This window comes from Grammomys surdaster, unplaced genomic scaffold, assembly GCF_004785775.1.
Source record: "Grammomys surdaster isolate TR1022 unplaced genomic scaffold, NIH_TR_1.0 126158, whole genome shotgun sequence".
Lineage (NCBI taxonomy): Eukaryota > Metazoa > Chordata > Mammalia > Rodentia > Muridae > Grammomys > Grammomys surdaster.
In genome coordinates this window covers 3,606,031-3,620,140 of record NW_021620966.1, presented here as the reverse complement: position 1 = coordinate 3,620,140, position 14,110 = coordinate 3,606,031, and the positions used below count along the sequence as shown (strand labels likewise).

General features: G+C 39.9%; 1 protein-coding gene across 7 annotated transcripts in view; it reads left to right on the top strand.

The window, feature by feature from the left end:
* Ntng1 (netrin G1) overlaps positions 1 to 14,110 on the top strand; it is a 338,851-nt gene that overhangs the window by 178,966 nt on the left and 145,775 nt on the right. For all 7 annotated transcript variants that reach the window (XM_028757374.1, XM_028757371.1, XM_028757368.1 and 4 more), the window contains one exon: positions 13,286 to 13,926. In XM_028757374.1, coding sequence (XP_028613207.1) covers positions 13,286 to 13,926 — 641 coding nt within the window. The remainder of the gene's footprint in view (positions 1 to 13,285; positions 13,927 to 14,110) is intronic.

Below are 14,110 nucleotides of genomic sequence, written 5' to 3'. Positions count from 1 at the left end.
AGGAATCCACCATGCTAGACACTGTAAGGTAACTGGTCAAATTGCATGTATAGCCAAGAGTATACAAAAAGATCAAATAATAAAATATGGATGCTTCCAGCTAATTGTTCCACAACCTATCAAAACAGTATCATGTTCACATTGGAGACTACTTTACATTCAATCTACTACATCTAATTTCCAGGACGGAGAAGAGAAGGAAAGAAGAAAAGTTAACTTTTCAATATGTTGTGTTTGGAGTTCCTATGAATGAATCAGAATTTTGATGATATTCAGATAGGTAGTTGAATAGATATTTCTGAAACTCATATGGGAACTAAGAACTAGAGACAGAATCATAGGGTCATGGAAGTATAAGCGACAGTTAAAGCTACAGCATGAATTATCTAAGAAATGCATGAGAAATAAAAGCAAAAATATCAAAAGATTGAACCATGAGGAAATCTTAATTTTAAGGACCCGAAGAAAGAAGAACATGTAAAGGAAGCAACAAGGACAAGATCCTGGGAGACTAAAAGCACTAGCTATGATTAGGAGAAAAATCAGTATGAAAGTTTAATCCCGGGCAGAATTCCATGCTAGAATTAGTTTGAGGCTAAGCAGCGCAAAAAGTGAGAGGAGGAGAAAGAAGCCAGATTGAGTCAGTCAGCTTGGAGAGGAGTTTTGAGCCAGAACAGCTGAGTTGAACCAGCCAGCCAGAGTTCAGAAGGAACAAGAAAGGGTGAGCTTATTCAGCAGCAAATCTCAGAGGCTGAAAACATTCTAGACATAAATAAGATTGTCTGGAGGCTAGAAGATTCCAGAACTAGGACTAAGTGAGCAGATTGAGGCAGTAATCCTCTGAGAGGACAATTATATCAGGTGAATAAAAGTTACCATCATTTCACTTTAACCCCTTACTGTAATTCCACTTTAAATGATCATATGGATTTTTTTCAGAATTTTCTTTTGAAGGAGGGTTGCTCATTTTCTCATAGCTCTAAGTAAACTAATAAAGGAAAGGTACATTTATAGACAGTTTATCTTTACATGGTTTTTCTTTCCCTTTAGCAAACACTGTACTGTGATTTTACTCACCAGGCATTAATGGTTTGCTAGAGAGAATCTTCCCCTAATACCAAAGAAAAACCAATTGTTTTAAAATGAAAATTTACCCTTTGTGTATTTTAACATCTCAATTATTCTAGAATTGCTCTACTCAAATCAATTTAAAAAGGAAAGAATAAGGGGCTGAAGTAAGGGCTCAGCAGTTAAGAGTGTTGGTTGCTTTGGCAGAGGACCTGGGTTCAATTCCCAGCAACAACACAGCAGCTCACAACTGTCTGTAATTCCTGTTCCAGGATGTTCATGGCCCCAGAAATGCATGTGATGCACATGCATGTGCATGCAGGAAAATACCCATATACGTAAAATAAAATTTTTTATAAAATATTTTTTAAAAAGTAAAGAATGAGGCATATGCATTTGTTGAGAAGATGTTTTTCCAGGAAGAGGTAAATAGTATCCTTGAAGCTAACAAACAAGCATTGGCCATTGAACTGACCAGGACACAGTCCTCATCCCAATGATTCTTCCACCATCAGCATCCTCATCCATCCTCAGTTTCAAATATCTTCTTAAGCTAACGTCTCAGGAATTGACTATATCTGTCCTGGGGGTCCAGACTCATACTGACTCATGATCCTGAAGATGGAGGGAGAGAGAGACAGGGACAACAGCATACAGCTCAGCAGTTTCACGTTTGACTCCATTGACTAATTGGGTTATAAAATCAGTGTGAGGGTTAGTAACTCTGTGATTCTGAGCAAGCTCCTTAAATGATTTGTGCTTCTGTTTCAGTATCTACAAAACAATAGACACACAGTATCTACCTCTATTACTGTTAGGAAGATCCCAAAGTGTTAATGTAAGCATTTAGAATAGTGTTGAACACACAGTGAACAATATGTAAGCTTAACTCTACCATTTGTCCAATGAGAATATCAAATCCAGCATTTCTGAATTTAGACATCCTGATCACCTTACAATTTCAAGTCTAGTATTTCACAACTCAGTAAAAATGACCACCAAATATCTAGTTACAGCAATCACTTCTCTGTGGTTGCTGCAGATCTCCATGTTCCCTCCATGCTCAGGCCTGACATTTGCTATCTCTTTGTCTACTAAGATCTCTCTCTCTCTCTCTCTCTCTCTCTCTCTCTCTCTCTCTCTCTCTTACTGAACATTTTTTTCTTTTATGTTTTGTGTTAAGTATGCTCTTCTAAAACAGTGGATCTCAACCCATGGCCCATGGGTCTCATCCCTTCGGAGATTCTCATAACAGATATCCTGTATAGTAGCAAATTTACAGTTATAAAGTAACAAGTAAATAATTTTATGGGTGGGTGGTCACCACAACATGAGGAGCTCAGCTAATGTGTCATATCATTAGGAAGGTTGAGAACCACTGCTTTATAAGAACTCTTCCCATTGACCTTGATCAAGTGACTTTGACCCTATTTTCTTCCATGAAACTGAAACCATATTATCCCTTCTTGAAGTAATTGGTTTTATTTATTATAATTATTGATTTTTTTAAGAGTCTGCCTTCCCAACTAAACTGGAATCCTCGCTGAAGTAGGGACTGTGTTTCTCTCTTAGTATTCCACAGTGTGACGCATACAAACATAAATATCAAATGAATGAGTGAGTGAGTGAGTGAGTGAGTGAGTGAGTGAGTAAAAGACAGATGTACAGATGGACAACTGCTTTGGACTCTACAGAGTCTTTGGAAGCTGAAGATTAAAAGGAAATAGTCTCTTTTTAAAAAGGTCACTGAATGTGCAAGCTTAACTCTACCATTTGTCCAGTGAGAATATCAAGTCCAGCATTCCTGAATTTAGACATCCCGATCACTTTACAATTTAATAAACATGTTTCCCTGATGACTGCCATAAAAATGCCAATGTATCCTCAGAGATAAAATATCAGACACCCTGGGGGTAGAGGGTAGAGATCAATATTATGAAGGTAATCAAATCCCATTACCATGAGGATGAACACCAGTGAGGGCAACAGGAGTCAAGGTGTGGCTGGGTTCCAGGTTTCATGCCTTATTCTGTGGAGAACTACCAAGATTGTCAAAGGGTCAGAGGCAACTGGTTTTTTTTGTTTGTTTGTTTGTTTTTTGTTTTTTTGTTTGTTTGTTTGTTTGTTTGCTGACTAGTGATTTGATGTTGGGATAAATAGACTCTTACTTCTGAAGATGATTTGTATGAAACAAGCAGAGGCAGAAACAGGCTGCAAAATATCATGTTGCTGTGGAGCCTCAAATTCCTCCTCCTCCATCATGTGGGTTTTAGTACAACACCCACCACAGAACTGCCCCAAGCATGAAATATCTTTGTGTTTTTTTTTTTCTGAGAGTGCTTGAAAGGAACTTCTGTGTGTTACTGAATAAAATATTGATTGTTATGTAAAATTAGATTTAATTGTCTACTAGGAAGTGAGACACTCTGGTAGTTGCACTGTGGTATCCATACCTCTGTTTACCTGTAGGGACAGAGTGCTGTTTCTGGGGGTATGAATAGTGCTTGTTCATTGTGTAATCTGCACCCCACCACTCTTGCCATGTTGTTATTCCCATGTTCTTCACAATCCCCCTTTAAAAGTGAATATCCTTGTTTAATTAGTATCAAGTAAGCAAGGAAAGAGTTTGGAAGAGATTGAAATCCATGAGATGTGTGGAGATTTTAGACTGCAAGTCAATTCTTTTGGAAGTCTGAAAATTAGGAATCTCTTCTCTCTCCTTATGATCATCAAAGGATAATATTGGTCCTCTCAAATTCTCTCACACCTGGTGGCCTCCAGAAAACTTGCTTCAGATGGACTTGGACCTTTGTCTCACATAAGAAAAGAAAGAACATGGTTTTGAGCATCACACCAGAGCTTTCAGCTCAAGCCAGCCTTCTCTTACAGTGTCTTCAGGATGGCGCCACTCACTGCGTTGTGTCTTATTGCCCCTTGTTTCCCTTAAACTGCTCTTACTGAAGTGTCCTCTGCCCTCTTGAGCTATAACTATTTTGTAGTTCTGTTCTGGTTACATATATAAAAAAAATAGTTCACCCAATATTTGTTCATTTTTAAGACAGTAATTTTTTAAAAGCCTTTTTCCAACCCCCATACACCATATTGCTTTATTACAATGTTTAACTATAGACATTCCCTTTCCTTTTGGCTTGGTTCTGTTAATATTTTGTTCCTCCCCAGAACATGGGAAACATTGGTTTAGGTTGCCATGCAGGAATTCATTTGTGAGGCTTGTGATGGAGGAGCACATTTGGCTCTTTTTTAGAAATGTGTCTGCTTGACCCCTGTGACCTTCACCAGTTTGAAAGTCCTGAACATAATCTTCTGCAGAGATTTGTTCAGGTGTCTATTATGGCCCACAATCTGTGATGTGGCTTCCAGTATTCTCACTATGGAAAGGTTAAGCTATCCTGACTTTCTTTTTTGAGTGAAAATGTCCACACAGTGTTAGTACTGTCAGAGAACAGATTGAAACAAGCTGTAACTTCAATCAGACTTAAAGCTTATGCCTGCCCTGGAGAAGAAACTCCACCATGAACAAAGGGCTTCCTTAGAAAATAAAGCAATCACTTTTAAACTCCAAAGTTATAAAACTAACAATTTTGGAGGCTGAGTCAGAAGGATCATGAGTTTGAGGCCAGCCTAAGCTACGTAGATATTTATTTCCAGGACAGCCTGTGCTATCCAGGAAGGCCCTTTTCTCAAGAAACAACATTATAAAAACAAACTCTTTTGTCTCCTACTATTCTTGAAGTGCTATATTCTGAGACTCATACACTTAAAAATACATAGATGATTTTGTTCCAAAGGTTCTGTATATCTAACGTCTGGAAGACTCAGAGTATAACAAGCTATACTGTCATAAACACACCCTACATTAAGACCCAGTGTATTAACTCCCCAGTTTTACTAATCTCAATTAGCAATCTCAATTTACTAATCTCAACTAAAAAAACTGCTGTTTGCAGGGGTCATAACGCTTTATTTCTTAATGAGCTTGGGGCAAAGAGTAATGCTACCTTATGGGGCTTTCCTCTATGTCTGTGCTCACCAGGGCTTGAAAGTGTGTCCATCTTGGTGGTAATGATAAATGTCCTGCTGTCTTCTGGTAAAGATGTCCTCTCTCTTGGATCTTACTACTCTGTTTCTAACTTCTTTTTGCTTCTTCCAAATGCCAGCAGTAGAGCTGCTGGACCAAAAGAGGGAAGCTCAGAACAGCCTGAGTCTCCTGTTATATTTCAGGGACATCTTAATGTCTTCAGAAAAGCCATAAAACCTGGATCCTCCATGTGTGAGTCATGAAATCACCTGAGGTAGAAGAATGTTGAGACAGAGAAGTTCCAAGAAGGGGCTGGGAAAAATTCCAACAGTTACAACTATTATATAAAGATGTCAATCACCAGCCTCTATGAACTTGGGAGCCTGATGGACTCCCAGGGAGACAAGTCAAAGTAGAAGAGGTGTCTGCCTAAGATGGTGCCACAACCTAGCAGTTAGAGCATACTCTAGGATCATGGTTCCTCTGTGAATTTGCCAGTTCTGGAATCTTTTTAAAGGTCTTAAATTGACAGATAGCTAGTGAAGTCTATTTCTGAAACACAGTAGCAACAGACTGGGCGGGCCATCCCACAGTGCTACTTCTGGCTTTTGTATGTTTGACTTTTCAAGGGTCAATATGAGTAAAGATTAGCCAGACACAAATGTCAGTAGCTCTGTTTTTCAAGATGGTTTTTAGTGTAAACCCAAATGTTTCTTACAGCCTCCTGCAAGCACGTGCTGTTCAGCTTGTAACTTAGAGTAGCATCAACCAACAAATCGGCCCTGAGTACCGTTTCCATTTCCAACTGTAATTCCCAGTTGTTTGCTGATAGGTAAATCCCTGAGAGAAAAAGTTGTGCTGATAGTCCATCAAAGATTACAGCAATGCTGTGCATGTAAGATTTCTTTTTAACTCCGAAAGGCCTCACAGAGCTTAGATGAAAAAAATGGTCTTTCAAAATACCAATCTGGAGAAGAAAAGGGCCTCCATCCACTGGAATAGGGAGCCAATATCAGCAACTGTACTTGTTCTTCGAATTTTGAAAGTGCATTAAGAAAAAATAACAACATTACACTGTGCCAACACATCGCTAATTAATAAGTAATTTCAATTATCCCAGAGGTAAAATATTAATGTTTTAAAAATGAAAGCAAGTATCACATGTGATGTTCTAATTGTTATAAAAATATTTAATAGTGAAATCAGTTTAATTATTTAAACACCTCATAGTGGTGTAAATACTATCTACATAGTCACACATCTTTTCTACTTTCCCATAGACAAAGGATCTTAAATTAAGAAGTACTTAAGGCTGCCTTCCCGGCCTGGGAGTAACCTTACAATGTTGATTCCTGCATCTGTGAGATTTAATAGCAAGAAATGGTCTTTGTTTTCGTAAGTAGGGAAAAGTTGCATTTTCTTACATAAATTTTATTCTTGATGTTATTAGAAGAGATTAGGGTGGAGTTGGAGTAGTCTAAAATTTAATTAACCTAATCCTTTTAACAAGAATTGTTTTCATACCGATAATTCTCTGTAACAACAGTATTACAGATCACATCCACGTGAAATATTTACACTAAATATTTTAGCATATAATCTTTCTTTCAGCTCTATTGGGGCCGGTAAGATTTTTGATTCCTTTGGCTGTCTTTGTTTTGTTTCTCTCTCACCTACTCTCTCTTTATTTCATCCTCTGTTAATTTTCTCCTGGCGTCACTGTCTCTGGGTAAATTATGTTAATAGCTACTAAACCATCAATCCCCTCACAGAGGACGAGTGCTATGAAATAAGGGGAAGTGTGGATAGGTTTATTTTATTTTTATTCATTTATTTATTTATTTTGGTATCAGCAATCATTTGGTGTAGATTCCCACTTCAGATGATTTGTTTACCCATCGATTGCAATAAATTGCTGTGCTGCTGAAAATACCCCTAAGAGTAGAGTCAGATGAAGGACAAACCTGTCATTCTGGTCACCTCTTCTGATGATCCCCTGTGTAAATTACAAATTGTTCTTAATCTGCTCAAATGTCATGTTATCAGTGAGACCTTCTCTGACCTCGCAGGATAAAATTACAATCAACATCCCTCCCCCAAGGGCGCTCTCCTTCAGTTGGCTTCATTTTCCCACAGTCCCTATCACCACAGAGCACTACACAGCACTGCATACTTATTGGCTTAGTACATCTCCTCCACCTGGGATGAAAACATCACAGAAAGAAAGGATCAGAATTTGCTCACTGCTATCTTAGGAATCCAGACAAGCCCCTCTAATACAGTCATATAGTGGGCAATCGATATGAATTGTTGAACATATAAAACTTCTTCTCATCTTTCTGAAACATCAGATCTGCGTGGAGCTATGAGAAATCATGTTTTGTCAGTCTTCACACAGAGCTGGCTATGCTGTTGAGGCCAAGGGGAAAGGCACCACTTCCCAAAAGACAAATTACAAACCCAGGCTTTCTGTGGTCATGTCTTTATGAAACGACTAAACTAGAAGCATGAGGCGCCTTCTGAACCTCGAATGCTTACCATTCTAAGAGTAACATAAAGCAAAGAATCTCAAAGGATGCTGCCCATGGCACTGGCTCTTTAGGAAACAAAGGTGTTACTTAGCTTAAGAGGGGCTTGAATAAGTGAAAGCGGATATATCTCGTGAAGCTAAGCCAGGTTTCTTTTGTGGTTGTTTTTGCTGTTGTTGTTGTTGTTGTTGTTATTTGTCTCCGGAACCCTTAGCATTTTTTATTAAATTTATTTATTTATTTATTCATTCAGTTTACATTCTGCTCACTGGCTCCTCCTTTTCACACCCTCCCATAATTCTTCCCCTATATCCCTTCTCCTTCTCCTCTGAGCAGGTGGGAGCCTCCCAGGGTATCCCCCTCACCCTGGCAATCCAAGTCTCTGTAAAGCTAGGTCCTTCTTCTCCCACTGAGGCCAGACAAGGCAGCCTAAGTAGAAGAACACATCACACATGCAGACAACAACAGCTTTTGGGATAGCCCCAGCTCCAGTTGTTTAGGACCCACATGAAGACCAAGCTGCACATCTGTTACACACGTGCAGTAAGGCCTAGGTCCAGTCTGTGTATGTTCTTTGGTTGGTGGTTTGGTCTCTGAGAGCCCCAAGAGTCCAGGTTAGCTGATTCTTCTGGTCTTCCTGGTCTTCCTGTAGAATTCCTATCCCCTTAGAGGCCACAATTCTTCCTCCTGTTCTTCCATAAAACTCCTCAAGCTCCATTCATTGTTTGGCTGTGGGTGTATGCCTCTGTCTGAATCAGTTGGTGGGTGGAACCTCTTAGAGGACAGCCATGCTAGACTCCTGTCCGCAAGCATATCAGAGTATCATTAATAGTGTCAGGGATTGGTGTTTGAACATGGAATGGATCTCAAAATGGGTTGGTTATTGTTTAGCGATTTCTTCAGTCTCTGCTCCATCCCAAATCCTTGCATTTCTTGTAGACAGGATAAATTTTGGGTGAAAAGTTTTGCGGGCAGGTTGTTGTCCCTATTGATTGACCAGAGTTCCTGCCTGGCCACAGGAGGCAGCCTCGCCAGGCTGCACATCCTCAATTCTGTGAGTGCAGGTTAGATAGAACACCTGCATTGATTCTTGGGTGCCTCCTCTATCTCAAGTCTTCATTTCTTCCTGGAGATGCCCTCTACCCCCTCCTCCATTGCAGATTTCCATTCATTCTCACAGCCATCTGGCCATCCCCCACCCCTCCTCACACCAAACCCCGAAACCCCTACTCCCTTTCTGATCTCCTCTCCCACCCAGTTATCTCCTTCCATCTGCCTTTCACTGCCATTCCATTCCCTTTCCAAGTGAGTCTCAAGCATCTTTAGACCAGGTTTCTTATTTCAAGGTGTCTAAGATGCTCATTCAATCTAAAACAAAATCTTACACTGCCTTTCAAAATTAAAAAATTAAAAGCAACTAATTGAGTCTTGGGCATTTTCTCATGATGGGTCAGCACTGCTTTTAGGCAAGGTTTAAGAGGAGCCTTGGCTGTAGATATCAGGGGTTCTAGCTGGCTCTGCTTCTTACACTCTTCAAGTGATTTTGGCAAGTTTCCTAACACTTTTCTATGCTTGATTCCCTCTACTCTGAGGGAGGAATGACAAGATATGCAAAGTGCTTTAGCAAACTGAATGGGGGTAGGGTTATTGACATGACCTTTAATTTACCATTCCAGGAATGGGTGAATGCCTTTTAGACAGATGTCTTCAACAGCCTTTTTAAGGAGTGGCTTGTTAGTATTTATGCATCCCCAGAATCAGACTGATATGCCTCCCCTTCCTTTGGTCCCAATCCTTTGACCTCTATCTGAGTATCTTTGCATATGGAAGCTAAAGGTGAATAAATGCTGTCTTCCACCAACAGTTAATACTAATGTATGGTTTTTCCCTCCAGTGTATCCAACAAACCCACCTTCCTTTGTCCCCACACTTCTGGCCACAGGTGAAGGTGCTCCAGTCAGGAGAAAGGTGGTAGCATCCACGTTAGAGGTTATGCAGATGGTTGCATGCTCACGGGTGTTGAAGTGACCATATTTTAAAAGTCAATTTCAAATAAAGGTATGATCTTTGTAAATCTGACCCCTTCCAGTAAAATGTGCATTTACATCTATTTGGAATTTATAAATCCTGACAGATTCCACAATATTTATAGCCCTCCATAAAAAGCCTTTGCCAGTTTGTAGAGCTTTGCATTTGGCACTCCGGTATGCTTAAGAGAGTTTAAATAATAATAAATTTGGTGATTTATTCCACCTGGAACAGAAAGCTACCCACCCCCACCCTCCCCACCCTCACCCCGCCCCAGCTCATTTTGAAGGGGATGCCTATAAATAGTGGTGCAGACGCTGGGATCAGGAATAGGGAATTGAAATTTGAGAAAGAAGTACAGCAACATTTCCATTATCACTGATTTCTTGAGTATATTTTTAAAACACTTCTGTTCCTCACATAATATCCCTTCTCTCCTTTCTCCTGCCTCATCTCAATTATACCTGAGTCCCCCACACCTGTTGCCACTGTTCGGATTCAATTGCTTTAATGGGGTAGGGGGAGAAAGTATTGGCTGACTAGGTAGGAGCAGGCTGCCTCTAGGGAAGACAGCAATTCTTCAGTGTCCATCTTGTATTACACAAGAGTCAGCAGGTAACTGAGTGTCTATATCTACAGTGTAAATTAATTGTTTGAGATCCATCTCACACATCCAACAGATGATACAATCAAAAACTCGCAGTTCACAAAAAGAGTAAGAAAAGAGTTCTAAGTGTAATTCCAAGAGAAAGACTGAGAACCATATGAGAAAGTCCATTCTTCCAGCCAATGATGCTCACAAATGCCCAGAATGGAGTGAGGAGACTCCAGTAATCCTTCTTATCCATAGTTTCTTCTTGCATAGTGTCAGCTACTTGTGGTCAACTGGGGTCAAAAAATGTTAGATGGAAAAACCTAGAAATAAGCAATGTGTTTAAGGTTTACATTGTCCACTGTTGTTAAGTAACGTGATGGAATCTCATACTGTTTGACTCCATCCCACCCTTTGTGGATAAGAATAGCATTATCTTTGAATTCACACTATAGATCCTGCCCACTGATTAGTCACTGAGTAGCAGGCTCTGTTCTCAGAGAAGCAATCCCCAGCCTCACAGTATTTATATCCTACTAGCCTAGCACTATATCAAAAACATCCAACCATATCCCCCATTTATAGCAATTCATCACATGGATACTTTACTGTCTATATCTGTCTAAGAAGGAAGATGATATTAAAATATTTTGAGAGTGACCTCATTCATATAGTTTTTATTATAACATGTTGTTCTGCTTAATTATGAGTCATTGCTGTTAATTTTTTATTGTGCAAATCTATAAATATTTTTTTCATAGGTGAAATAGGGGTAGGGGGAAAAACATATATACTGGGCTTGGTGTGACCAGAATTTTTTCAGTATTCCCTAAGGGTCTTGTAATATATTCCCTGAAAATAAGGAAAAACTACTTACTGTACCAGAATAGTGGACTTTATATGTTATAATTTGCTTTTCTTTTTAAAGAATAATTAAGAAATTCTGTGTCACTCTCTATAGATTCTACTGTTGGAAGCTGAGAAGAGGCATTTAGTGTAGCAGAAGCAACACTACAACTTAGAAGAGGCATTTTAGTGTAGCAGAAACTGTATTACGACTGTGACATGACAAGGAGCTCTATTTCCAGCTTCTTGTTTGAGTGGGTTGTAAAGGAAGTAGCATTTGTAAGGAGAATAACAATCAACATCCACTGGGAGCTGCCTATGGGCTGGTGCAAAGTAACAAGCACACAAGTGTCTGGTTGGGTACAGCACCTTCTTCATCTCCTAGAGAACTGATTGCCCCACAACCTGAAGGCTCCACATCTACAGTCAACATCTGCAGTCAACCATGCATGGAAAGATGACATGAGGTGGGGGAGGTATGCAGAAAGCTACCAATGGCAAAACATGACTCTGCCCATGTAGAATACTGTGCTGATTCATTACAATAAGCAATGTGAATGTGCCCCATGTCACAGCCTTCTGCCATTTATAGGCTCTCATTCTGTAAATGCTCCTTGTTTGATGGTTTCATGCATTGTATAGTCAAGCCCAGGATGGTTGACTCTGCACTGCAAACATACAGATCATTCCTTGTCAATGTTCCCAAAAGAATGCAATGTAGTAACTGTTTACATAACATTTACATTTAAATCATCTCCAGATGATCTAGAGTATGTGGAGGGTATATGCAAATGCTTGGATTTTAGATTAGGCAGATTTGGGTATCCATGGAGGACCTGGAACCAATCCCTCAAGGATACTGCGGCATAACTATAGTGGGCTTCCGTGCCCCATTACTTGAAACACATTCTCAGTCCAAGACATTCCTGAGCACTCCTCTCATCTCTAGCTATTAGGATGCCAGATGTTTGGACCAAGCCCCAGAGTCTGCAGTGTACCACATTTTAATGATTTGTGGTGAATAAAGTAAATGTTTTCAAACCAGACTTTATGAAGCAGGGACCCAGTTAAGTATGATGGACTGGGGGCAAAGCCAAGAGGAAGCTGAATGTTAATGAGGGTATCCATGGCTTTAGAGGATATGGGTTAGGCATCTATCATTCATGGTTAATTCTAAAACCCTACTTGAGAAGGGAGCTGATAAAGAACCATGAATTACTAAGACCTAAATAAGAATGATATCAGTAAACATGCCACGCAGAAGGGGGCCTCTCAGAAGCCCTCAACCTTAAACAAAGAACTATGGGAATCCTGAGAGTGGAAGAAATAATCTTCTCTGGGGAAGAGCATACTAATTGATCATCTATTACCAAATGATCAGCCCTAAAAACTTACAAGTAACATTATATGTACTGAGCAAATTGTATTTATATATTTAGGAATACACACACACACACACACATACACACACAATTTTTCTTAAGGTGTGGATTTAAGAGAGAACAAGGGGGATACATGGGAGGAGTTGGAGGATAGAAAGGAAAAAAGAGAAATGATGTAATTATATGTTAATTACAAAAAATGTATACTAAAAAGAAACCATGTTCTAAGGAATATCAAGTCAAGAAAGGATTCCCCCTACCTTCCTAGGAGAAAGTGGAAGGCTTGAGTCATTAGGCAATTAGGAGTCTCTGTGTCTCTGTGATCACACTCCGGGTCTAACACACACGGGATAAAGAAACTGCTCTCATACTTTGAAGTCCAGGGAAAGACAAAATATTACTGTATAAATTTTAAAGGATTTATTTTTATGTAATGTTTGTGTGTGTTTTGTATGTGTGTTTTGCTTTCTGTACTTCTTGCATGCCTGGTGCTGTGGAGATCAGAATAATCCATCACATGCCCTGGTACTAGAGTTACAGACAGCTCTGAGCTGCCACATAGGTGCTAAAACTTGGATGTGGGTTTTCTGAAAGAGCAAGGCAGTGTCATTAACTACTTAGTCATCTCTCCAATGTACCGTAGTACCTTTTTAAAGGCTATTATAGAGAATCCAGTTGGGGAAAGTGAAATGTTTAGCGATTTTGTTATTGTTGTTTTCTGTCCTAGCTTGCTAGCCATGAGCAATAAGAAAAGACTGTTGCGCCAGTATTTAATGTGCCCTCCTTCCTTTGTCTCTCACAGGGCAACCCTTACATGTGCAATAATGAGTGTGATGCAAGTACCCCTGAACTGGCACACCCTCCTGAGCTGATGTTTGATTTTGAAGGAAGACATCCCTCCACATTTTGGCAGTCTGCTACTTGGAAGGAGTACCCCAAACCTCTCCAGGTTAACATCACTCTGTCTTGGAGCAAAACCATTGAACTCACAGACAACATAGTTATTACCTTTGAATCGGGACGTCCAGACCAAATGATCCTAGAGAAATCTCTCGATTACGGACGAACATGGCAGCCCTATCAGTATTACGCCACAGACTGCCTACATGCATTTCATATGGACCCGAAATCCGTGAAGGATTTATCCCAGCACACGGTCTTAGAAATCATTTGCACAGAAGAGTACTCCACCGGGTACTCCACGAATAGCAAAATAATCCACTTCGAGATCAAAGACAGGTTTGCGTTTTTTGCGGGACCTCGGCTACGAAATATGGCTTCCCTCTATGGACAGCTGGATACAACCAAGAAACTCAGAGATTTCTTCACAGTCACGGACCTGAGGATCAGGCTGTTGAGACCTGCCGTTGGGGAAGTATTTGTAGATGAACTACATTTGGCACGTTACTTTTATGCGATCTCAGACATAAAGGTGCGAGGAAGGTAAGAGAACACCTGCCCATCTTGAATGGAAAAAAAATTAAAAGACCATGTCCAAAAATTATGCTCACAGTTATAAAGTGATTTAGGTCAAATTTTATTTCCTTATTTCTGAGGAGCACCACTATGCAAGTAGGTTCTAAAGGCATTTGAGAGCCTTTGACTCAACAATGATTTGTAAACACAC